Source organism: Dromiciops gliroides, chromosome 1 (genome assembly GCF_019393635.1).
Source record: "Dromiciops gliroides isolate mDroGli1 chromosome 1, mDroGli1.pri, whole genome shotgun sequence".
Taxonomy (NCBI): Eukaryota; Metazoa; Chordata; class Mammalia; order Microbiotheria; family Microbiotheriidae; genus Dromiciops; species Dromiciops gliroides.
Window position 1 is genome coordinate 337,351,714 of NC_057861.1, and position 27,366 is coordinate 337,379,079.

At 37.0% G+C, this 27,366-nt stretch overlaps 1 protein-coding gene across 10 annotated transcripts in view; it reads right to left on the minus strand.

The window, feature by feature from the left end:
- Positions 1-27,366, minus strand: part of BRD9 (bromodomain containing 9) — a 51,893-nt gene that overhangs the window by 13,749 nt on the left and 10,778 nt on the right. Inside the window, exons 4-15 of one of the 10 annotated variants that reach the window (XM_043970951.1) lie at positions 26,253-26,313; positions 24,657-24,801; positions 22,288-22,398; positions 21,393-21,505; positions 18,983-19,120; positions 18,178-18,310; positions 17,423-17,498; positions 16,008-16,103; positions 12,997-13,129; positions 12,021-12,132; positions 2,085-2,123; positions 1,616-1,684 (exon numbers count right to left, since the gene is read on the minus strand). In XM_043970951.1, coding sequence (XP_043826886.1) covers positions 1,616-1,684; positions 2,085-2,123; positions 12,021-12,132; positions 12,997-13,129; positions 16,008-16,103; positions 17,423-17,498; positions 18,178-18,310; positions 18,983-19,120; positions 21,393-21,505; positions 22,288-22,398; positions 24,657-24,801; positions 26,253-26,313 — 1,226 coding nt within the window. Of the gene's footprint in view, positions 1-1,615; positions 1,685-2,084; positions 2,124-12,020; positions 12,133-12,996; positions 13,130-16,007; positions 16,104-17,422; positions 17,499-18,177; positions 18,311-18,982; positions 19,121-21,392; positions 21,569-22,287; positions 22,399-24,656; positions 24,802-26,252; positions 26,314-27,366 lie in introns of all 10 variants that reach the window. The other 9 variants (XM_043970942.1, XM_043970935.1, XM_043970960.1 and 6 more) reach the window with 9 other exon arrangements.

The following is a 27,366-nucleotide window of genomic DNA, read 5'->3' on the forward strand; positions in this document are numbered from 1 at the left end:
AGAGAGAAGAGAAGGAAGAAAAAATGAAAAGGATGTGTATATAAGTATAGGGAGAAAAACTCCATGGAACAAAATCACAAAGGTAATTTTTTTCAACAATCTGCTGAGTTATCAGCATCATGTAAAGTCTAAATAGCATCAAAGAAGACATCCTTCATAAAAACCAAGTAAAAGTGGAGTTGCTTAGTAACAGCTAAATTCTCTAAGCCAGAGAATTAACCTTTTTTGTATGTCATGGACTCCTTTATCAGATGGACGAAGCCTATGGATCCCTTCTTAGGTAATGTTTTTAAATGCAAAAACTAAAATACACAGGATTACAAAGAAAACTAATTCTACTGAAATATACTTATCAAAATATGGTTTTTAAAAAATTTTTGGGAGGGGCAATGAGAGTTAAGTGACTTGCCCAGGGTCACACAGCTAGTTAAGTGTCAAGTGTCAAATTTGAACTCAGGTCCTCCTGAATCCAGGGCGAGTGCTTTATCTATTGTGCCACCTAGCTGCCCCACAAATGTTTTTTTTGTTTTTTTTTTTTAATTAATGGGGGCGGCTAGGTGGCGCAGTGGATAAAGCACCGGCCCTGGATTCAGGAGGACCTGAGTTCAAATTTGACACTTGACACTTAACTAGCTGTGTGACCCTGGGCAAGTCACTTAACCCCCATTGCCCTGTGTAAAAAAGAAAAAAGAAAGAAAAAAAAATTAATGAATGCCAGGCTAAAAGCACCCACTCTTAGAGGTTCCTATTTGTGGATGACACTGTGCTGACTTGCATTGAGTCCTAGAATACTACTGAGCTTCCTTTATGAGAATTCACACTCATGCAAAAGATATCAACTTATTAATCCATATTAGATTAAAAAAAAATCTGGAGTAAAAAACCAACAATACATATTGGTGAATTATAACAAGCAACTGGACAGGTAGCCTATCCAGATAATCCATCAGTAGGTGTACGTACATACTGCCCAGTACCCGTTCAGCACTTTTATATGAGCCCATGCCGCCTGCTATAGAAGAAACCTATAGTCTTAACCCTAGCATTTTCTTAGAAGCAGCTGGTGACACAGTGGATACAACACTGCTCCTGGAGTCAGGAAGATCTGATCTGGGACAAGTAATTTAACTTCTCAGCCACAGTTTCCTCAACTGCAAAATGGAAATAATAATAGTACCCACCTTTCAGGGGTTGTTGGAGGACCAGATGATATAATGTTTGTAAAAGGTGCTGAGCACAGTGCCAGGAACATATTCCTTTTCCCATTCTCTTCAAATTATACTAAACTTTGAATTTAAAGCCCAAAATAGACATTTTTAGAATTCAAACTAGTATAACTTGAAGAGAATAATATGTTCCCTCAAATATATGTGTGTGTGTATAGAGAGACACAGACAGACTCATCAACACTGGGGAACTGACTAATAAAAACACTCTATGACACATGCATGAATGACCAAAGTGGTCTAAAAGCTATAGTGACTAAATGGCATTAGGGAATGAAAATGGTCATGACACAGTGTTTTATCTGTAGCGGATGGAGTATTGCAACCACCAGACATTGTCTTGCTGGCTTAAAAAAACCACAAGAACCACAGAACACATTTGCTCTTACCATCATTTGTTTGGAGGAATCTGGACAGGGAGGGCGCAATCTGTGCTCTTCCTTTATAACGGGTAGGACCTATAGCATCAAATCCGACACTAGCTGTTAGCATTCTATACCGTGGCCTCTTGCCCCATCTCCTATTGATTGCTGGGCTCTTCTTGTTTTACTCTTCTCTAAGCATGTCAGTAGACATCTGGCCTCTGCTACAGTTACTCAAGCTCTTCTGCTTTGATAATGGAAATTCTGGATTTCAAAGGCTGGCATTTGTATTTTACATGCTTCTACACTGGGCATAGTGCAAAACATTTTGGCAGATGGACTACCATCCAATTTGGCCTATCAAAATGTTAATTAATTTCCAGGCAAAATAATACATATTAAGACATTTAAAAATAAATGTGATCCCAAACTTGATGTTAACTCGTTCAACTACAACCTGATAGACAAGCCATTCATTTTCTTCATTATATCATACCTTAATTTCATCTGGTGGTTTCATTGGAATATTCCTCCTCTAGAAGACAAAAATAATGAGAAAGTTATTTAGCAATTTAGCTGTTCCATGAAAGTGACTGAACATTTTGTTCATGATACAAAGTTAACTATTTTTTCTTAGAGCTGTTCAAAAAAAGATAGCTTTGGGAGGGTAATGAATTCACTGTTGGATGACCACTTCCCAGAGAAGCTTTAAATTGGATCATAATTTTTAGTCCTGGTTTTGTTTACACATTTCTATCATTATTTAGTAATTATCTATTAACATGCAGAACTTTGAATTTTGTAAAGTGCTTTGCATGTGTTAGCTTGTTTGATCTACAATCAGTACTGGATTATGATTCACATTTTACAGATGTGCAAGCTGGTAAGAACTTAAGTGACTTGGGGCAGCTAGATGGCACAGTGGATAGAGCACTGGCCCTGGAGTCAGGAGTACCTGAGTTCAAATCTGGCCTCAGACACTTAACACTTACTAACTGTGTGACCCTGGGCAAGTCACTTGACCCCAATTGCCTCACCAAAAAAAAAAAAAAAAGAAAGAAAGAAAAAAAGAACTTAAGTGACTTGACCACGCTCAATTACTGTCAGAAGTGTGATGGAAACATAGGCGTCCCGACTCCAAATCCAGTGCTCTTTCTACTATATTGCAAAACCACCATACTGCATCTTAAAATGAACTTCCTTTATTTCTACTAGTAATTACACAAAGGTCAAAGCAGAAAAAAAAGGATACAATCATTATGTCCCTGCCCTTAAGTCATTATGCCTATTAGAAACCCCCTAAGTACTTCACACAACGATCAGGGAAGCACCCTTAAATCCCATTTATAAAGGTGAAGATGAATATTTGGAAGAAAAAGGAGAATACTCAATGTTGTTTTTGTAACTCAAAGTGGTCAAAATTAATTACCATATGGACCTGACACTGTGGCTCTCTGGTCAGTCTGGAACTCTAAATCAGGGAGTCAAAAGAATTTTAAACCACTTGAGGACCAGGATTAGCTAAAAGATGCTTAGACAAAATGGGCGTAGGAAATTAGGGTCCATCAATTTGTTACTACTAACAATTGAGTGTTTATGAAGGACATGGAAATTCAAGCACTACTCATATGAAAGAGTTGGGTACTGAAGACAGGTTATCCAGTATCCGTCATCAATACTTTTATGTCGCCTTAGAAATACATTTTATCTATCATTTTCTTTAAAATATACTATGGGGGCATCTAAGTGGTGCAATGGATAAAGCACCAGCCCTGGATTCAGGAGGACCTGAGTTCAAATCTGGCCTCAGACACTTGACATTTACTAGCTGTGTGACCCTGGGCAAGTCACTTAACCCTCATTGCCCTGAAAAACAAAAAAACCCATACTATGAATTTTCTAGGATGCTCCCTAATAACATTGCAGCACATGATTAAAAACTATCTACTGTAGGAATGCATTTTAATTTTCTAATTTCTTTATTAATATGTCCAGTGAGACACTGTTTTTTGTTTGTTTCTTTGTTTGGTTTTTAGTGAGGCAATTGGGGTTAAGTGACTTGCCCAGGGTCACACAGCTAGTGGGTGTTAAGTGTCTGAGGCCAGATTTGAACTCAGGTACTCCTGACTCCAGGGTCGGTGCTCTATCCACTGCGCCATCTAGCTGCCCCAACACTGTTTTTTTATAGCCTAGCTAAATGCAGAAAAGGTTTGTGCATTAGAAGGCTGGCTAATAGATGATGATATTTTTTTTGGTCATGGTTAACTCCTGAATCAGAAATACAAGACAGCCTTCAGACTTCTTCTGTACCTCCATAATTCCAAGACCTTTTACGAAATTAATATAAACATTGATATGAAACATATGATCTTTGTCCAGTGACAAAATGACACAATGTTGGAGAAACTGACCTATACCATACTGGCACCGGGTAGGGAGAGGTTATAAATGAAATATAAAATGTGGCTTACAATACCCCCTTAAAGAGCAAATAAAATAAAGGTTTTGGACACTTGGTTTCATTCAATGCCAAAAGGCAATAAGAAACACCATTTCATAGTACACTTAATCATCTTGCTTTGCAGTGATTATGAGAGCAAGCAGCCTAACATGATGGAAACTGCAACTTATGAATTAACATCTGCTGCAGAGCTCAAAGTAGAAATTATATGAGAACTTGACAAGATCCTTAAAACTAAGTTATTCTGTATCTTGATATAAACAGGAAAAAGATGATGAAAAGTATTGGGAAGCACAATTTAGGATTAACAAATAGGAGACCAAAAAGAGCTGAAAAGGCTCTTGGACAACTTAGAAACCTATACAATGGCCATCTACAAGAAAAACTTCTTTCTCTCCTCTCACTCTTTTCTTAACCCCTTATGATCCAGTTTCTCACCTTATCATTCTGCCAAACTGCTCCCTCCAAAGTTTCTAATGATCTTACCAAACCCAATGGCCTTTTCTTAATGCTCATATTCCTTAACCTCTCTGAAGTCTGACACTGTTGCTCAACCCTCTCCTCCTTGATACTCTCTTCTTTCTAGGTTTTCAGGACACCACCCCCTTCTGGTACTCACTTTGCTGGGCTATTGTGAAGAAAATTCTTTGTCAGGTATAAGGTACTATATAAATGTTATCTATTACTGTTGTTGCAATAATCAACTTCATGGGGTTATTGTAAGGTAATCTCTCTTTAAAGTTCTATCTGTTTTGTTTTTGGGTTTTTTTTTCCCCCTGTGCCCAGGGTCACACATCTAGTAAGTGTGAAGTGTCTGAGGCTGGATTTGAACTCAGGTCCTCCTGAATCCAGGGCTGGTGCTTTATCCACTGTGCCACCTAACTGCCCCTCTCTCATAACTTTTAAAATCTAGTTTGATCAGAAACTCTTCTCATATCCAAAGATTTAGCAGGTAAATCTTCCCTTCTTTACTCATTTACTTATATCACCCTTTATATCTAAATCATATGATGATTATTTTTATATTTTACTTTTTTTTTTAAATTCAGGGCAATGGGGGTTAAGTGACTTGCCCAGGGTCACACAGCTAGTAAGTGTCTGAGGCTGGGTTTGAACTCAGGTCCTCCTGAATCCAGGGCTGGTGCTTTATCCACTGTACCACCTAACTGCCCCTCTCTCATAACTTTTAAAATCTAGTTTGATCAGAAACTCTTCTCATATCCAAAGATTTGGCAGGTAAATCTTCCCTTCTTTACTCATTTACTTATATCACCCTTTATATCTAAATCATATAATGATTATTTTTATATTTTACTTTCCTTTTTTTTTTTAAATTCAGGGCAATGGGGGTTAAGTGACTTGCCCAGGGTCACACAGCTAGTAAGTGTCTGAGGCTGGGTTTGAACTCAGGTCGTCCTGAATCCAAGGCTGGTGCCTTATCCACTGTGCCACCTAGCTGCTCCGATTATTTTTATATTTTTAACCTTTTATTCCTCAAGATGAATTTTGTTATTTTTTTTCTAGTTCTATGAAGGAATTGTTTAGTAGTTTGATTTGGTATGGCACAGAATAAGAAAATTAATTTAACTAGTATTGTCATTTTTATTACATTGGTTTGGTCCACCTGTGAGCAATTAATATTTTTTCCAGTTATTTAGATGTCTTTGTGTAAAGAGTGTTTGTTATATTCTTAAGTGCATCTTGGCAGGTAGACTCAAATTCTACTGTCTGTAGGTATTTTAAATGCAATATCTCTTTCTATCTCTTCCTGATGAATTTTGTTGGTAATACACAGAAATATTAATGATTTGTGTGGATTTATTTCATATCCTACAACTTTGAAGTTGTTAGTTTTTCTGATGTGTTTTTTTAGTTGCCTCTCTAGGGCTCTCTTAGTAAACAATCATAACACTGAGAAAAAAAAAATGATAGTTTTGTTTCTTGGTTGCCTGTCCTTATTTGCTGAATTTCCTCTGTGTGTGTGTGTGTGTGTGTGTGTCTTTTAATATAGCTAGTACTTCTAAAACAATAGTAAATAGTAATAGTGAAAATAGATATCCTTGCTTTACCCCTGATTTTACTGGAAAGGCTACTTATCATTTTAAGGAAAGCTGCATGTATTCCTATGCTTTCTAGAGTTTTTTAACAGGAACATGTGTTGCATTTTGTCAAAAGATTTTTTTTTTCCTGCATCTATTTTAAAATGTGATTTTTGCTTTTATTTCTTGTTATTGATATAGCTAATTATGCTTATACTTTTCCTGATATTGAACCAGTCCTGCATTCCTGGTTTAAATCCCAGCTGGTAATAGTGTATCACCTTTGTTATATGGTCTATAATATTTCAATATTTTATGTCAACTTTTTGCATCAATATTCATTATGGAAAGTGAGTCACAGTTTTCTATCTCTACTTTGGCTCTTCTTAAGTTGGGTCTCAATACTGTATTTATGTCATAGAAAAAAATTGACAGGATTCTTTCTTTACCTATTTTTTTCAAACAGTTTATGAAGTACTGGAATTAGTTGTTCTTTAAATATTTGGTAGAATTTACTTGTATATCTATCTGGTCCTGGTATGTTCTTCCTTAGGGACCTCATTTATCATTTGTTCAACTTCTTTTTCTAAGGTAGGGTTATTTATGTATTCTAATTCCTCTTCTGTTAATCTGGGCATTTTATATTTTTGGAAATATTCATTCAATTATTGGCATGTAGTTGGGTAAAATAGCTCCTAAAAATAGTTTGTATTTGCTCTTAATGGTTTGTGAATTTATCCTTCTCATTTTTGCCACTGCTAATTTAGTCTCCTATTTAAAAAAATCAAATTAGCTAAAGGTTTACCTATTTTATTATTATTATTTTTAATAAAACCAGTTCCTAGATTTATTGTGTCAATGGCTTTTAAAATTTGATTTTATTAATTTGTTTCATTTTCAGGATTTCCATTTTGATGTTTAATTGGGGATTTTTAACCTGTTGTTTTTCTGTCTCTGTTTTTTAGTTACATGACCACATTACATTGATCTGCTTTTTCTTTTATTGATATATACAGTTAGAGATATAAATTTTCCCCTATACACTGCTTGCTGTATCCAACAAATTTTGGTGTGTTGTCTCATTGTTGTCATTATCTTCATGAAATTATTGTTTCTATGATTTCTTCTTTGATCCATTCATTTTTTAGGATTATTTAGTTTCCAATTAATTTTAATCTATGCTTCAAATGCCCTTTATGAATATAATTTTTATTGCATTACAGTCACAAAGGGGCAGCTAGCTAACTCAATGGATAGAGCACTAGGCCTGGGGTTAGAAAGACCCAAGTTCAAATTCGGCTTCAGACATTTACAAACTGAACTGCGTGACCCTGGGCAAGTCACTTAACCTCTGTTTTTCTTATTCCACTGGAGAAGGAAATGGTAAACCACTTCAGTATCTTTGCCAAGAAAATCCCATGGGCAGCATGTGCCAAGGGGTCATGAAAAGTCTTATATGAATGAATGACAGAATAATAATGGTCAGAAAAAGATGTATTTTATATTTCTGCTTTTCTACATTTGTAAGGTTTTTATTCCCTTAATACAAGGTCAATTTTTGTGAAGGTGCCACACATAGGTGAGAAATAGGAATACACCTTACTCTCTCCATCCAATATTTTCCAGGGTGCTATCATATTTAAATTTTTTTTAAATCCCCTTCATCTCCTTAACTTCTTTTTTTTTTTTTAGTGAGGCAATTGGGGTTAAGTGACTTGCCCAAGGTCACACAGCTAGTAAGTGTTAAGTGTCTGAGGCCAGATTTGAACTCAGGTACTCCTGACTCCAGGGCGGGTGCTCTATCCACTGTGCCACCTAGCTGCCCCTCCTTAACTTCTTTCTTATTTATTTTATGGTTATCTATTTAGGTCCAAGAAGGGTAAATCGAGGTGTCCCACTTATAATAGAACTTATAATAAAACTATAATGTTTTACTATCTCCTCCTATAATTCATTTAACATTTCCTCTAAGAATTTGGATTCTATCCCATTTGATACATATATATTCAAAATTTATATACATTATATACATTTCCCTGATTATTCCTCTTAATCATCTATTTTTGCTTTTACTTTGCATGAGACAAAGATGGTCATGCCTAACTTTTTAAAATTTCTGTTGAAGCATAAAAGATTGTGCTCTAGCTCCTTATTTTAATTCTGTATCTGTCTTGTGTTTCTTGTAAACAACATTTCTGGACTTTAGTTTCTAATCTATTTTGCTATTCTCTTCCATTTTATGGTTGAGTTCATCCCATTCATGTTCACAGTTATAACTGTTTATTTCCACTCAGAGTTCATTAGATCTCTCTTAGGATGTTGATAGCTACTTTCATCATAAGTCCTTCTGAATTATCTTGGATCATGGTATTGTTCAGAGTAGCTAAGTCTTTCACAGTTCATCATTACTGCTATTACTATATACTATATATTACTGTATACAATGATCTCCTGGTTTTGCTCACTGTATTTTGTATCAGTTCATATGGGTCTTCACAGGTTTTTCTGAAACCAACTCCCACCCCATTTCTTATAACATAATAGTACTTCATCACAAACATGACCAGTCTGTTTAGCCATTCTCCAATTGACGAGCATCCCTTTGATTTCCAATTCTTAGCCACCACAAAAAAAAGCTGCTATATAAATCTTTTTTTTTTTAAGTGAGGCAATTGGGGTTAAGTGACTTGCCCAGGGTCACACAGCTAGTAAGTGTTAAGTGTCTGAGGCCGGATTTGAACTCAGGTACTCCTGACTCCAGGGCCGGTGCTTTATCCACTGCGCCACCTAGCCTCCCCTATATAAATCTTTGTACACATAGATCCTTTTCCTTTTTTTTTTTTTTTTTGGATCTCTATGATATACAGACCTGAGTCAAAAGGTATCCATTTTTATTTTTGGCATAGTTCTAAATAGTTCTCCAGAATAGTTGGACCAGTTCACAACTCCATCAACAATTCATTATTGTACTTATTTCCCCACATTTCCTCCAGCAGTTGTCATTTCTGACAGGTGTGAGATGGTACCTCAGAGTTGTTTTAATTTGCAATTCTCTAATTAATAGGGATTTGGAGTACCTTTTTCATATGACTTAGAAAGCTTTGAATTCTTCTTTTGAAAATTGTCTGTTCATATTCTTTGACCACTTATCAACTGGGGAATGGTTTTTATTTTTATAAATTTGACTCAGTTCTCTACATATTTGAGAAATGAGGCCTTCATCAGAGAAACTTATAAAAAAATTGATATTACTGCATTGTCTATGGTACCTTTTAGCAAAATATAATTTCCCTGATTATTTCTTCTATTTAGGTCTATTTTTGCTTTTGTTTTGTCTGACATCATGATTGCTATCCCTGCCTTTTTCTCCCTTCAGCTGAAGCATAATAAATTCTTCTTCAGCCCCTTATTTTAACTGTGTGTGTTGTTTCAAGTGTGTCTCTTGTAAACAACAAATTGTTGGATTCTCATTTCTAATCCATTCTGCTATCCACTTCCATTTTATGGGTGAGTTCATACTCTCTGCCCTATTTTCTTGTCTACCCTTGTCTCTTTTTACTCCTCTCTCCTCAAAAGTCGGTTTTACTTCTGACAAGTAAAGTAAAACTCCTTTAATCAAACTCTTAGAAATATTATAGTCAAAATCCAGAATTCCTTTGTCAAGGAAAAATATTGAAAGTAGTAAGAAAGAATTATAGGGGTGCGGTGGAATGGGGAGTAAATAAACATATATGTAGCACCTAGGCTGTGCCAGGCACTGTGCTAAGTCCTTTTACAAATATTATCTCATCTGATCTTCACAACAATCCTTCAAGGGAGGTGCTATTATTACCCCCATTTTATAGTTGAAGACACCTAGGCAGAGATTAAGTGACTTCCCAGGGTCACTCATAGTATCTGAGGTCATATTTGAATTCAGGTCTTCCTAACTCCAAGCCCAGTACACCATTCATTATACCATCACCTGCATCCAGTTACGGTGGGAGACTATAGGATCAAAGACAGTTCATATCCATACACAAATATCCCTGAAGTGTTAAAAGAACTAGAGAGAAGCCTTCAGTGGTATGTTCTTTCTAGAGAATGGTAGCGATCACTATTGGTGATGGGAGTACACACAATGATGAACAAGAGCATGGAGCATAAAAGTTCTATGACTGACATCACAAAGATCAGACAACACAAAAGCATACTTTTAAAATGGATGAAAGTTCCATTTTCTATGAAAAAGACTGGCATAGGCCCAGTAACTTAACTGTCACTAAAAATGTTTCCAAAAATGAGTTGTGTAATCATTTCATTGTCTATACAGAATCACAAAGTATTAGAACTGGAAGAGATGCAAGATGTAGTGCATTAAGTGCTCTACTTAAGATGCAGGAAGCCACTTAACATCTCCAGCCTGTTTCCTCTTCTATAAAAGGAAGATGTTGGGTTGGACTTGAATAGGCATCCCCTTCTATAACTTCTCTAGTTAAACTCAGCTTCCACTTAGAGATAATTTTTTTCCTCAAAGTTAAATGATTTTTGTGCAGCAATTATTGTTAGAAATTTTTCTATCAAAACCAAAACTACTTTGAAATTTGTTTTGCTGCTGCTGATTTTTAAAATGTTTATGAAGACAATCATTATATCCTTCCCCAGTCTTTTTTTTCTTCCATGGAAACATGCCTAATTCCTTCAATAAATCTTCACACAGTGTATAGTCCTCTCACTATCCTACTTATTCTACATATGCTTCAGTTTGTCAATGTCCTTCCTAATTTGTGTTATCTACAAATAAATACAATATTCTGAATAGGCCTGATCAAGGCAGATAATAGCAGAATAATCATTTCTTACATTTTATATAAGTTTTATATGGCTCCTAAGATTAAATTAGATTTTGAGCAGGGGTTCTTGCTTTGGGATCTGTGAACTTGGTTTAGAGTCTTCTAGCTTGAAATTTATGATCCTATGACCTTCTGTCATAGATCTACATGATAACTCCATTTAAAAACATTGAGAAAGGGGTCCATAGACTTTATAAAACTGCCAAGGTGGCCTATGACAAAAAAGTTTAAGAATCACTGATTTTAACTGTTTTATCTCATACTGTTAACTGATAATGAGCTTGTAATTCACTAAAAGCCCCTGGATCAATTTCATATAAAATGTCATTTAGCCATTCCTACCACAACCTCTACTTGTACAGATGATCTTTTGAATTTAAATGTAGAACTTGACATTTATCCCAGCTAAATTCTATCTCAATAAATTTTACTCATCCTTTCTAGCTATCAGACTTTTTTGGATATTTCCTCTGCTGTCCAACGTTATCAATATCTCTTTAGTTTTTGTTTCATCTGCAATGTGATGACTATATAATCTATGGCTTCATCTAGAGTCTCATGAAATCCCTTGAATAATTTCTCTTTTGGCATTATAAGCACAAAAGCTATAAAAGATTGACGACTAAAGATTTTACTTGGGGGCAGTTAGGTGGTGCAGTGGATAAAGCACTGGCCCTGGATTCAGGAGGACCTGAATTCAAATCTGGCCTAAGACACTTGACCCTTACTAGCTGTGTGACCCTGAGCAAGTCACTTAACCCTCACTGCCCACCCCACCCCCCAAAAAAGATTTTACTTTATTTTATAGCAAAAGAAAAAAATTTAAATCATCTCCAAATCCTTTCCATCACTCAATTATAATTTTCTAAAAAGAGATCCAATTGGAACCAATGATATAAAGCTGTAATCAGTCAATTATGTAAATGCCATTTCAATAATCTTGGAAAAAATAACAGCCTGCATAAACATTGGTTAATATGCTCTTCTTTTAATAACTAACTCTACACTTGGAAAAATAGCAACCCTAAAGAAGAGAGAAGTCAGTAGCTGGGGTCAAAGAGTAAGCACACTCATATGTCCATAAGAAAACTGGGACGTACCTGCTTCAGTTGGTAAATGATTTTGGAATGGTCACCACCTGTGATCTGATCTAGTAGGTCATCTACTATTTTCTTACTATAACTCCCAGAGTCTTTCACAAATTCCTGTAGGCTACAAAGAACAGAAGTTGAGAATGTTTGGATAGCAATTGTATAACCTTTTGTTTTTAAGCTTCTCTCTATATTTCTTCACTCTTGAGTATAAATTAGTGTTCAGGTGATGATGTCTTTTATAAGGTCATTTCTTTTCATTATGTTTTCAAATGTATTTCTGAGGGGTAAAGAAGAAATAGCTTAGTTCTTCTATTTACTAGCTATCCTGAGCTCCAATTTCACATCGTCAACCACTAACTGGACATTTGAAACTGGATGATGTCTCCCATAGGTACCTCCAAACTCTTATGTCCAAAAAAGAACTCATTCTCTTTCTCCTCCCAAACTTTTCCCACCTCTTTCTTTCCCCATCAAAACTTATCTCTGCTGAGGGCACCATAACTTCAATCATCTTCCATGCTTCACTCTCACTCACCCTACATTGCCAAACCATGGCTAAATTTTGTCATTTCTTACCTCTCTATCTTTTGTAAACAATTCCTTCTCTTTACTCACATAACCACCACCCTGGTTCAGGTTCTCATTACGTTCTTCTTGGACCACTGCACTAGCTTCCAAATTAAGTCTGCTTGCATCACGGCTCACTTTTTCAATCCATATTCTACATCATCACAACACTGTTCCTTAAGTAGGGGTCTGACTATGTTATCCTGTCCCTCTTTTTAGATGACCCCCTCACCAAGATCAAATATAAATTCTTCTGTGTGACAGGGCATCAAGCTAGAGAAATTACTGCCATACCATGGCTGTGTTCCATCCAACAAACCAACTGGCAGTAAATCGCTTCTCCTTCATTATATGAAGGTAAACCAGTTCATTCTCTAAATATTTAGTGACCCTGCAGCAGCAGGCACATACTCACCTTAAGGCACACTGTATACCAGTTTCATCTCCGTAGGCTGAATATAACAGTTCCATTTCATCTGATTTCAGGTCACTGAATACTGAATTATTTTGCATTGAAAGTGCAGTACCTGAACTTGTAAGAAATGTGACTAAGAGGGGATTAGGAAAAACAAAATTTGCAACATTAGTTTTAGATTGATATTCCATCAAAGAAAAAGTAACTTCTTTTTTTTCTTTCTGATTAATCAAATGTGTTTACATAATTTCTTACCTATTTCTATTTCGAAGGTTCAAAGGTACATTAAAATTACTAGGTGTCACCTCCAAGTAATGAGATTGACCCTTAAAATGTACAGTTCTACTGTTTTATGATCACAGTTGTACAGTAGGAAAGAAGAAAAATATGGGGTTTCTGTCCCTCCACCAGAGAACATAATTTCCTTCCCTTACGATGTATAGACCTTTTAAAAAAATTTATTTTTATTTAACAAACTGCAGAGGTTTTGACCCTGGAAGTTACCCTCAGATAGGTTACATATATTGGAAGTTCTCTTTTTTTAAATTATTTTTAATTTTTTTTCTAAGTTCGTAATAAATAATTCCCAAAAGTTTTCTACAAATTTACAAAGAACCAAGATTAAAAGTTATTTGGACTAATTAGAATTTCAAAGAAAACTGTTAAGTCACAGCCATTCTTTTATTTAACAGCATTTACTGCTCATTTATTTGCTCTGGGATTGCCGAAGACAAAAAAAAAAGTAAGAAATATTCCCCAAATCCTCAAAGAATTCACAATCTAATACAGAAAGACAAATAATAACCTTAAAACAGACTATGATTCAGAACAGAAAATCTCTTTGTTCAAATAATGATGGTAGAAAGAGATGTGGAGTAAGAGGACCTGTGTTTTAATCTTGGCTCAGCTACTGTGTGACCCTGGGTAAATCACTACCACTGTGAGCTTCAGTTTCACCTGAAAAATGCAGATAATACCACCTGTATGACCCTTCTCAGATGGCTTCTGTGATGGTCCAATGAGATTACATCCAGCTTTGAAAACTTTAAAGCATTACATAAAACACTGGATGAACTGTATGATCTCTAAACTTCCTTCTGATTCTAAATCCTGTAAGTATGAGAACAGTTTTAACAGTCAAAGAGAGGAACCATACCTGGTATGGTTTATGGGGAAGGCTCACATTTATATAATATTTACATAGTGCTTTCCCCATAAGATATTCATTTTACAGCTGAGGAAACTGAGAAATTAAATGAGCTGATTAAAAAATACAAATTGAAAATTCTGGAACCAGAAATGGAACTCAGTTTTGACCCCAAATCCAGTGCCCTTTCTATTATGAAATAGAGCTAAACTGAGTCCTTCTTGAAGGATAGGTGAATTTCAACAGGCAAAAATAGGGGAGGCAATCTAGGACAAAAAGAACTTGAATCCATATGCAAAGATGAGTGAGCACAAGACATATTTGGGGAATAAAAACTGTCCAGTTAAGCAGAAGCATGCAGAACATGCAAAGGAAGAGGAAGAGATAAAGCTGGGGCAGTCAGAACAGGAGAACCAGATCTAGAGTAGCATATTAGAGAATTTGGACTTAATTTGAGAGGCAACAGGAAGTTACTAAATAGAGTTCTATGTGGGTGAATAATGTGACCAGAACTGTGCTTTAAGGTAAATCTTGTGGAGATGTGAAATATAAGAAGATGGCTGTGGGAAGAAATCAGATGTGGGAAAAACTATTTAAGAAACTATTACGATAGCCCAGATGCTGAGATAATAAAGACTTCTAACAGGATGATGGCAAAGAGAATGGAGTGGAAAAAGAAAGAGATGTGAGAAACAAAAGGACTGTAATTTCTAGGCCCTAAGACATCAGTATTATCACTTTAAAATTTACAGAAGAGATATTCAGATGAGATACTGAACCTCCTAATCAATAGTACAGTCTTATGTCTCTTCTATTTATTATCTATGTGACCTTGGGCAAATTATTTCTTTCTGAGCTTCAGTTGTCTCATCTTTAAAATGAGGAGACTAGGTTATTCTTTTAAGGTCCCTTCTAATTCTAAATCTGCCATGTGTTCCTATGTCAGAGAGAGCTTGGGTTTTTTAAAAAAATTTTTATTTCTTGGAAGGTTGTAGAACTGCTGCTGATCTGCATTAGTGGAGTGATTTTTTTTTTTACTAGGAGTTCTCTATACCAATACAACTGTAGCAAGTTGGACCAAAAGCAAATAAAAACAAAAAATCCTAAAAAGGGAGATTCCCCCAGATAACCCCCCCTCCACAAACATTTTCCTTAAAGAACACCATGCCTTTTATATCCCCATGCCCTTGTTTCAATCCAATCTCAAAAAAAATTTTTTTAAAATATTCTCCCAAAACACAGGAAAACTTAAATATGTTATTGCCATGAACTCAAATGAATGAAGAAAACAGTCATAAAGAGGCTCTTAAAACAAATCCTGAAAACTGAATAGCAGTGTGTTTTAACCAGATGACACAAATCCATCTTCCACCCTAAAATACTCTGGCATGGTGAACATTCCCAAATGAGTAAATACTACCATAAATTTGTTATATGGAAAGTGCTACAAAGTCATGAGACGCAGCCATGATTTCTGAGCATCAGGACCATGGCTACAGATAGCAGTAGTCAGCCAGAGGGAAATTATGATGTAGAGAAAAAAACCTTTTGATTTTTTTCTTCAAACTCAAGAAAGGAGGAAAGCACAAGGGAGAAAAATAAGTAAATATACAATAATAGTAAATTGTAAATGATCAACTAACCCCAAATATAGGTAAACCTGACTTTGCATCGTGTCATAAACATAATCCACTTACTTCTATGGTCATAATTATCACCTTTACCTCATTTCTCCTATTAATTTTAAAAACCACACTCAGATTGCAATGACAAATGAACCACTTGAAAGGAAAGAAAACCAAAGTCTTGAGGGGAAATTCATAAAATTGCTGAAATTTGCCTTGATGTTTAATTATGTATTTACCTTTGTTTCTTCTTTCATCTTTGAATCCTAAAGTAGTAAAACCAGGGAGCAATTTGCTTGAGAGGGAACTCAAGTCCACTGGGTGAGTCTCTTCCTCTATAGTGTTTTGACAAAAAAAAAGATTTTGATTTAGCTAACAGGTTTCATGTATTTTGTATTACTAAAGATTAAATTGGGATCATGCATATTCAGGATAGTAGCATACCAACACTTTCTTTTTTTTCCCCATTTACTACAGCTATGTGGCTGAAAAATCTTATAATAACTAAATAACCATCTAAAAAGGGATACTTTAATGGTAATTAAATATGCATTACCAAATATATTCAGCATTTGGCATGCAAGCAGTTTGGGATAAGAATGTTGATGTTTGCCATCTGCTGCAAAAGCACTTCCTTTTACTGATCTATGTGAAGCTCTCCAAAGTTCCCAAGGAGGAATCTACTGCCTGGTATCCAGGATTTGATGAACAAGCCCATGTTGGCCATGTGTGTATGTGTTCTTAGTCACAGTCCCTTCTTAATCCTTTAAATTGAAAGATCCCAACTTCCTTGTTCTATCTTCTAATTTGATTTATGCCTCTCTATATACCAACAACTTTCTTAAACCTTTTAGTCTTTTGCATGATGCACCTTTGATTCTTTTTTGGTTTAACTAATTTTTAACCTTACCAGATGTGCCAAGATTTGTAAGCTTCCATGAACTTCGCATTTAAAAAATGCTAACCCCTCTCCCTAAAGATGGCTTCCTTTACTTGGCTAAGCAATCACGCAGAACCATACATGATGTGAAAGGACTCAGCAATGACCGGCGCAGGCGTTCTAAGGCTTCATTCCTCCCATGTCTGTTTGCTTCTCTTCCTCAAGGCTCTCTCTGGCATCCCTGGATGCCCAGGAGAGTCAAATCTCTCTTCTGCTTTTAGTTTGTGAGGGCTCAGGCAGGTCGTTGAACCACTCTGAGACCATTTCCTCATGTGGGAACTATGGGGGTTAGAGATGGATGACTTTTTTTAGTCTATTCCACCAAAGAATCTATGCTCTTCTGACTATAGTATTATTACTTCTACATGACCTAAGCAGAATATGGCTCTCCTTGTTACAAATCTGCCACGTGCTGATAAGAGTTAGTGTAGTATTCTGGATGGAAGAGCTTCCCAAAGTCAGGAAGCCCTGGAATCATATCTTTCCTCTGATACACTCTGGCCCTGTGACCCTGAGGAAATCAAAGAACCTCTCAGTGTCCTCAGCAACTCTCTGATACTAAGAAGCTGTGATATTCAAACAAAGGTCTGGTCTAAAACACTAGAAACAAAAATGTATGACAAATCGAGACTGAATGCTCACTCTTCAGTTAAATGGAGAAAAGAGCTTATGCATTTATTTGATGAAACTTAGTCCTAAAGAAATAAAATTTACCTTCTGCCTCAGGATCTGACAAGTTAACCACACTGTACAGTAAAGCTCCATCTCCATTCTTTTTCAGGTAGCCCATCTGTAAAGAGGTGCAGATTGAATAATCAATTAATCAATCAACAAGCACTCATCATGTGCCAGGCACTGTGCTAAGTGCTGAGGATATTAAGAAAGATAATAAAGGTAGATGAGATAAAACATTAACTGACTTTGTGTGAAGTCTAAGAGTCAGAGAACTTCATTTATAAATTAAAAATTCCTATTAAGACACAAAAAAGAAATACGAGTCTTTTCTGATCTTAAAAAAAAAATTATAAATACCTTTCTACTCAATTCAACCTGGAAGCCTAAGAATAAAAGCTTCAAATTTTATGTATATACAAACAATGTTTCTCACGCTGCCCTGGTGCCAATGAGAACAAGGCTGCAGATAGAGCCAGAATGAAATAAACTCTTGGCACAGGATAATATGAATTTCTTATCTTTTCTAAAAGCAAACACCCAGAGAAGGCAAAATTTCAAACCAGCTCTCAAGGATGAACAAAAGCCAGAACATTTAAGACTCATTAGCTACCTAGATAATGCAATTTGCAAGCTTCTGAGGAATCCAGGACCTCCTTTTCATTGCTTTAATTAATTCACTGAATTAATCTGTCCATACCATACTGCTTCCAAATGTACAGTTAATTCAGGTACACTTAGACAGTAAAAAAATCCTAACTATCCCTTTCTGTATACAAAATGACAGGATGTGCCACCTTGCTGTTGGGGAGGTATCTGTTAATCCTGTCCCGGGCTTCATCGGCAGCATGTTCCACCAAGGCTAAGACGTGTTCTTCTGCCGTGCTGTCTGTCAGGCTGCAGGCATTTCCTTCTGGCTCAAATATGCAGCTAAAATACAGAGAGAATCCCATGAAGTAACCTCTAGAACAATACACAGCCATCACACCTTATACCATGGCACCCTGCTGACAGACATTATGATACAAAATCATTTTGTCCTCCTCCCTGCAAGCTCCACCCCCACCACCCTGACTAAAAACAGGTTGCTTTATAAACTTTAAGTTGGAAACATGAACTACATTTACTAGGAATGTTCCAAATTACATTTTCAAAACTTAATTACTTTTCATCCATTCTTTGAAGTTATTATAACAAAAGCAAAGCAAAATGCTGATATAAAAGTGAGAAGTAACTGAGGTCTCCTGAATACAACACCTCAATCAATACACACGAGAGCATAACACACATTGGGTGATAAAAAGCCACAAACGTTTTAGAGCCATTGAAAGCACTAATGCAGAGAAGTGACAAACACGAAATTAACAATTTAAGCAAAAGCCCCTCAGAAGAAAGGCTAGTCTTGAAGGCTCACAGGGGACTGTCTAACAGTCTTCAAGTAGAGGATGGGTCACTGAGTGGTGGTGAGCAGCTCGTCTCTGCTTCCACTGAAGGGGAAAAAAACCAAGTGGAATGGACTTAAATTGCAGCAGGAGGAACTTAGGTTACATAGTAGGAAGAACTTCTTGACTATAAGAGTTGTGAGACATTGGAATGCATTACCAAGGGAGGCTGTGGAGTCTCCTTCTCTGGAGATTTTTAAGAAAATGGTGGGCAGGTATCTTTCTGGGATGGTTTGAATACAGTCCTGCCTGGAGGAATGGGGCTGGGCTAGATGGTCTCTCAAGGTCCCTTTCAGCTCTATGATTATATGAGAGAAGTATGACAAAAAGATTATTATGGAGGCAGAAAAACATGAGATTGAGTGTATAAGGACAATTGCATTTTATATGGGTGCATATATGTACAAACATATCTAAATGCATTCATCAATAAGAACACCTACATACCCACACCATTAAGACAAATGAACTAAAATGGCAGCCTTCAAATGTCCTCTCTCCTCATCTACCACTGCAAGCTCATATAGAACAATGCAACTAGATACTTAAAGATGAAACTTATTCCCTGCGCTTTTCCCTTTATGCCTGTTTCAATCCACCATGAGGCAGAAAGAGAAGAGCATTGAAAACACTGGCAGCTGATATTCTCAGAGGATATACAACATATTTAATGAGGTTAACAAATGGGTATTAACAGTTTAGTGCACAAGTGACTTAGAGAAGTAAGATTACATATTTTCAGGTATAGACAGCTATAGAGAAATGGCTAGGATACATGCTATTTTAGCTAAAATACTCCTAACTGGACAAAGGAGTAATTAAAAATGCCAATGAATATGTACTGACATCAGGAGTCTGAAATCATCATTTCAGTTGTTATTCTTAGAGAATTAAAGAATCCAATTCGGTAAACTTTACTACAATAAACATGTCTCTTGCCCCTTGGACAGACCACTGTGGAGCCACACAAAGGGACATTTTGTAGGCAGTGTTGGTACCAAAAAACAGTCAACTCTCAATTATCCCCACTGTTGTAAGGAATATTAGTGTAACTACAAATATAAACTGGAGAGGTGGGGAGATGACAATGTATTAACCCACTCAAGTTTTGTGGACTATCTCCCAATATTTTTGCCTCTCTTGATCCCATGAGATGATGGCTATGAAGGAAGGCAGAGAGCTGGAAATCTGTCGCAGAGAAGACTTAAGAGTTCAGAAACTTTCCCACTCTTTCATAAATTACTTTATTCTAAATGCATTTCAATTTCTTATTTTGCGTAACTGAACTCAAGCATTTTTATGCATCAAAAGAAGGGAAAGAGTTGACTAAATTGCTACCATTATTAGTGCTAACATCTGTGGAGGCCAGGTTGCTTTATGTTGCTAAAAGAAAAAATTATGGGGGATGGAGGAGCGGTCACCGCTCTCCCTGATCCCTTCTCCTCCATTAACCATTATGTGGCCAACTGGCTGAATGCCCATTTAGGCTTGGACAGTGAAAAGACAGAGAAAGCAAACATAAAGGGCTGACAAGGCTAGAGAAGGCGGGCAGGAAAAGGGGCCAGGAAAGGTTGGAGAGTCAGAAAGCCACTGGGCCTGATGGAAAGAAGGTTAAAAGAGGAAACTCCCTAGAATGTGCAACTGTTCATTTAACGTGTGCTGATAAACTGAAAGCCAACGATGGGGCTGGCACTGGCACACATACTATGCCCTCTGCACATGAAGGTGAAGCAGGGGACAGGAGGATCAGCCGCAGCTAAGCTTTCAGAATTCTGCCCATCCTGTGCCCTAGACAGGAGACCTGTGGGAACCCCAGGGTGACAGTGATAACAGGCAGTGGTAAACAGCATTAGTTCTGACCAACATGCCAGATGAAGAGCCCTGTGTGGCACCATCTGGCATGTGTGTTGGGGACTGACACCTAGCCAAGCGTGTGTAAAGATGTTTATTCCAGATCAGACTTAATGTTAATCAATGATTTAATCTGTTGTCTTTCCAAGAAGAGTTCCTGAGGAAGAATACAGAACAGTGAAGCAATCAGACTTATTAATACTAAGGGTTACAAAGCAACAATACCATTTCAGACCAAATTAAGACAAACTTGAAGGGAATTTTCAAATTCTTTTGCTGTACCAGTATTAGGTTGTATTAATGCATTTGAAATGGATAACTAGCAGATAGTTGAACATTTTTTGTCATCTAGAGATCTTGCTTATAATGGAATTTTACCTGTATAACAAATAATAATATCATATGTTGAAATGCATTTCTTCAAAGGAGCTCAAAGAACCTGGCAAATAACATTCACATCACCCACCTGACTTAGCCTAAGATACCCTATGAATCGCAAATCAAGTCAAGCCTAGAACCAAGGTCTTAGAATTCTCAGTAGAGCGCTCCTTTTCATAAAACCTTAAGTGAATCCTGCACATAACTCCTTTGGAAAATGTTACTGCAGCAAAAACTCTGCTTCTACTGCCTTACTCATACCACTAAGACTGGCGTGTTATTTCAGTTGTGAGTACCAAACTTCAGTAAGCGGGTGCATACATTTTCATTAAAACCTTTACCTAATAACTTCTTTACTTGGCTTTTTGGATTTCTTGGTTGTTTCTACTTGGACGGGAACAACTTCAGGGACAGGTTCCTCAACAGCTGTGTCTTCATTGCCCAAAAGAGCTGCCTGCTGAGAAAAATCCATGTCCTGCATAAACGACATGCTGCGCTTCAAAGCTAACAGCCGTTCCTAGAATCAGAAAGGACAGAGCGGCAGGGACTTTACCTTTCCCGCATAGCCAAGGCGCTATGATAATGGGATGGGATGGGAATGGCCATGGCCCTTACTTCATTCCTAATGGCTAATGTTCCATGGCGATGCAGCATGATTTGGTCATGGTAGCATGGCACCAAATTGTTTAGCAGACTGGCTAGTTAAACTGCTTCCAAAGAAATAAAATCAGAACATACAAAAGAACACACACAGATACCTCATCTTACCTGACACGTTAATCAGTCGCAAGTAAATGATGTCGTGTACATGCAACGTGGTTTACACTGCAGGCTGGTACAGTGGACTTAGAGCTCCGAGAATGTCAAAGGAGCCTGAGGCGTGCCGGGTATTTTGGCAGGCCCCTTAAGTTAAAGGCCCAGAGGAGGTGACTGAAATCCAACAAGATTCACTTCCATGCTTGAAATCATCAACTGTAAATTTCAACCCCCAATGAAATAAACCAGCTCGGTCATAAGCTGGTGTAGAAAGAGGAAAAAAAAGTGTTTGCAGGAAAGGGGCCTGACAGTGACACCCAGAAGGCTAATTCTACACTGCAGATGCGATCACTGGCACTATAAGAAGAGGTGACAGATGGATGGAATAATGTTAATCACTATGATTGAGAAATTTTCCTTCTACAAACTTTAAAAGAGTCTGTGCTTTTTCTGGCTCTTTGTTTTTAATAGGTTCCTTACTTTGCTCATCATCTTAAAGCCTGTGTGGAGTATCTTCTTGGCTAACTTGTAGTACACAGTGTCTGGCCTGTTGTAAGTCATTGCATTATCACACATCAGTTTGAAATCTGCCTGAAAAATATAAAACACAGAAAAATTTCAAGTTTGAAAGGTCACAAAATAGCAACTAACCACAGTTCCAGATACCTCCCTATGAAGGGAGGGAGGCAAAGAAAAAAAAAGAAAGGCTGAAACAAACTGCAAGGATAATGGTTGGTTCTCAGGCACTATTTCAACCACCTGCTAAAGACACCATTTTTAGAGGCATTTTCCTAAAGAATTTTTAAAAGAAATGCAACAGTAAAAGCAGCTTGCTTTCCCCAGTACCTAATTCTTTTCTGCATAGAATACATTCTGTAATGAAAAGTGGCAATTCCCTTTTAAACAATCCTTATTTTTCAGCATAGGAAAATTAGACAAGTAGCTGCTAAGCATAAAAATAGGAAATGCTAAAATTATTTTCCTATTAAGAAACAAATTCAAAGAAAAAAACCAAAACATTTAGGGGTTCTGCCTAATGAGGTAATGAGTTCTCTATCACTGGGATTTGAGCAGATGACAGCTTTCTGTGGAATCAGACTAGCTGAAGGCCACTTCTGACCCTAAGATTCCACGATTCTACTGGATTCAGACAATCCTGTCCAGGTGTACTCTTTCTATGTAATATCAATCAGTAAAATGTCTAATATTACTATAATGTGTTTTTTTGAGAGGTAAGGAATTCCTGACATGGAAATTTCCTACAGTGATATAAAGCAACATGCATTAGTTCTTAGAGAGTTGTCTGACACACTAAATGTTAAGTGACTTGCCCATGGCCACACAGCTAGAACATGTCAAACAAAGAATTTGAACCCAGATCTTCCTGACTTCAAGACCAGCCCTATCCACCATGCTGCCTCTCATGGAGCAGCACAGAATTAATTCTGACTGACTCTGGCAGAAACCAAATGTTACATCATATCCCTAATTCCTAACGCACCTAGTATGGTTTAGGATAAAGAGGAAAGGGAAAGGAATCTGAAGACCTGACTTCTAGTCTCAATTCCATCACGAGTTTACAGTCATTCCAGTCTTACCATTAAAAAAAGGGGGGCGGGGGGACAGCTAGATGGCACAGTGAATAAAGCACTGGCCCTGGATTCAGGAGGACCCAAGTTCAAAGCCGGCCTCAGACACTTAACACTTACTAGCTGTGTGACCCTGGGCAAGTCACTTAACCCCCATTGCCTCTCCAAAAAAAAAAAGAATTTTAAAAAAGGTCAGTAATATACATCTTACCTAGAAGATACAATTAGATATTACATTTGAAAAAACTTTCAAAAACTAAGTCACATAAAAATGAAATAGTCTAGCAATAAGAAAAAGGCAGACTAGAAACTCCAAGTTTAGTGACCAAATGGGAAAAATTAATCTTTGATATAAGTTAACTGTAAATTCTAAAATGAAAACAGGGGCTTTCAAAATACTACCACTGTACCTTGCTTTGTGAATCGGTCTAAAACGGAAGGAAATTAAACTTTTATGGTTCCTCAGCTAAAAAAGCAATTCTAATTGTCAACCTATATTTAAAACTTAACTATAAGCAGAAAAGATGCATCTAGTTATGTTGTACAAGTTCAATTAAGAAAAACTTTATTCCTACAATGCTGATTCTTGTAAGGGCCTAGAAAATAACAGCTCACATTTACATGCATCATTTTTATGTGGCTTTCAACACATATGCATGGTAGGTAGTCTAAGTATGACTATACTAGTTTACAGGTGGGGAAACTGAGCCACAATTCTAATCTGGTCCTATTGCCTCCAGCATCATAGGCTGCCTGTTGCACAAGCATCATCTTGTTATCTATCTCAAAGCAACTTTTTTTCAGCATACAACACTCACGAAAAGGTAGGTTAACATTTCAGCTGGTACACCAAGATTCACTTCCCCCTCATCGGCACTTGACACCAGAATTCCACGAGTGGGAAGACGAGTCAGAAATCTAGAGATGAAATTCACCAAGCTACTTGACACCACACACAAGACGGGCATGTTAATATTTGTACTACCTTTGGACTTGGGCTGTTGGACAAATCGAAGCAGTAACAAACGTAAAAAGGTTGGTAAACTGTAAGGCACATTAGAAAGATCAACTTCCAACCTGAGTAGAGACTGGACAGTTTAGTAGTAGTCAGGAAACCATCAGCTTCAGTGTGAAGTGAAATAATGAATTCCCTCAAACATGACAGAATTTAACTTGATAGAATGATTCAAGTTTCTTATCCAGAAAGATTAAAAAGGGCATTGATTTAGAATAACGCATTCAGTTGCCAAAACAATTTACCTTAAACTCTGTGACTGATTTGTACTCGTTAGCTACAATTTTGTCTTTCATTGTACCAAAGTCCATGGGATGCTTTATTATCATGGAGTATCCAGGAGCAATTGCATCCGTGACAGGAAAAGCAAAAAACCCATGAGGATCTTTCCTAAAAACGAAAAACACATCTGCAATTTTACCAGGAAATTCCACATCTGTGTTTGTAAATTATGCAAAATACTTTAAAATTACAGAACTGTATTAGGCATAACTGGCCCAAACTGAAGTTTCATGTATAGTACTTAGATTTTAAGAAAAAGAAAGAACCAAAACCTATTATCTTCTATGGTAAGGATACTGTAAATGTTCCAAATGGTAAAAATTGTTCACCACCTTTTATTCTGGAAATGACAGACTTTAAACTCCCTGAGGGAAGGAGATGTTTCATTTCTATTTTTTTTTTTTATTCCTATTACTTAACACAGTGCCTAGAACATTTCTTTTACCATTTCTGACCAGCCACTGTTCTTTTGGACGTCTCTGAAATGCTCTATCATGACCTGGGGGGAGAGAGGGATAACACCCCCCCCTCCAATTTACATCTTCTTATCTGTTGTTTCCCCCCATTTGAGGACATGGACTGTCTTTGTTTCTATTAGTATTGTAGTCTCAGACCTCAGCACAGTGCCTGGCACAAAGTAGGCACTTAAATATTTACTCAGTGACTGACTAGAACCTAGCAGGCATTTAATAAATGCTTATTGATTGGATGAAAATCATTATCCAACCAGTCCCCATGGCACCCTGGTAAAAAATAATTCCTAAATGTTTTCTCATTCTAGGTACACATCAGGTAACCAGAAGTCTGGACAAGGATTGGGCATAAATGAAAAATGCCTGAGTAGGAGTAGAAGCTGCACATGCTCTTGAAACTCCATTTCAATAAGGCTTCTGGCTTATCCATGTCTTTATGGGACTTTGGGCGAAGAAGAGAAGTAAAAAGTACCTGCTTCTGACCGAGCATTCCTTCCTTCTTCTGTTTGTCCTTCCCTACAATGGACTTTTCCCCTTTTTTTACATGAGGGAGAAGTAAGGGCTTTTTCCAAACTAGTAAGTAACATGGCATTGGGCATGCAGATACTTCCTTAGGATCTCAAGTCAAAGCCAAAAAACATTTATTTTCCTCTTTTCACATTTATTTACACACTAGGTAGTACCCAAAAGTCCAATGCTTGTCTAAATACACATAGACATACAGAAACACACACACACAATACCTACGTATACTTATGGGAAGCTCTCACTAAAATGTAATACCATATGTTGAAAAACTCTGGTTTGAATTAGAAAGTAAAATTGAGTTTAAGATTATCCTTTTACTTCAGTGTAAAGTGGAATGGGCTCTCACTAGAGCAAAATTTAGTAAAAGTAGACTTTACCTTGGTCCCTATCCAAGGAGTTTAGTTACTGAAACAACCCAAATGACACTCAAAAACCAGTGGAAAGTTGGTTTGAAATGATCTGTGTATCAAAATGCAAAAGTAGGAGAATCAACACTGGGAGGGCATGAGATCTTCTATGCCTTTGAATACTAGCTATTTCTACAATCCCAGGATTTACCTCTGGAGTTGGCGAAGAAAATGCTCTAGCAATTGCTGGATAGGGGTGCTCTCGTTTTCAGCTGCCAATGTAAAAAAAAGCAGAGTTAACAAATGTAGTCAGTTCAGACAACTCTGGTGTCCCTTCCTAATAGACTCCCAATTTGTGAACATAAATTCACTTGTTTTAAATGAAGTCTGAGCTTTAATGAACTTTAACTGATTAAATGAGCATTAATGTGGTTTATAATGTACAGTAGCTTCCTTTGCAATATATTTTGACATGAACCCTCTGCTAAAATACAACCCAAATCTGTAAGGACTGAAAATTTTTTCCCCCTTTTCATATTTAAGAAAACAAACATTCAGGCTACTAGCATAGAGAAAAGTTTAATTACTGTATAGGAATACCAACTCCAAGAAAATGACTTATGAAAACTTTAGGCGTAGCAGGATTCTCATCCTGCTAAATAGTTACATGAGAGTTTGGCTAAGGGATATGTGTGTGTGTGTATGTGTGTGTGTGTGTGTGTGTGTGTGTGTGTGTGTGTGTGTGTGTGTGTGTGTGTGTGCATGTGATGACTTCCTTAAGCCTGAATGATGAACTGGGGAGAGAAGAGACTGGAAGTAGTGCTCTTTCCCCTCAAATCACCATTAATTTCCTTATCTGTGTACCTATTATACCCACCCCATCCCCACCCCAATAGGATGTAAATTCCTTAACCATAGAAACTATTTTGTGGTTTTATTTTCAGAGTCTAGTGTATCATGGTGCTTAACAAATGTGGAAGTGAATTAAGAAACTCTGATAATAGTCCCAGACAAAAGGAATAAAAAGGAAATGGACAGAGAGGTATAACTAACAGGAACTGGCAAGAGATTGCTGAGTGAGGGTAGGGTTGGGGTGGTGAGGAGTAGGGGAGAATGATTAAAGACAAAATTCAAGTTTTAAGACCGGTACCATCACTTTCAAGTGGTTCACCAACAGAGAATTAAGAAGATAGGGCAGATTTAGGGAACAAAAAAAGTCAAGTTTGGTTTTAGAGTCTAAAGTACACACATAGCACTGGTCAGGCAGTTAAATTAGCAATCCCAAATTGTAGCTCACAGGCCTCTAGCCATCTCCAGCACCAGCC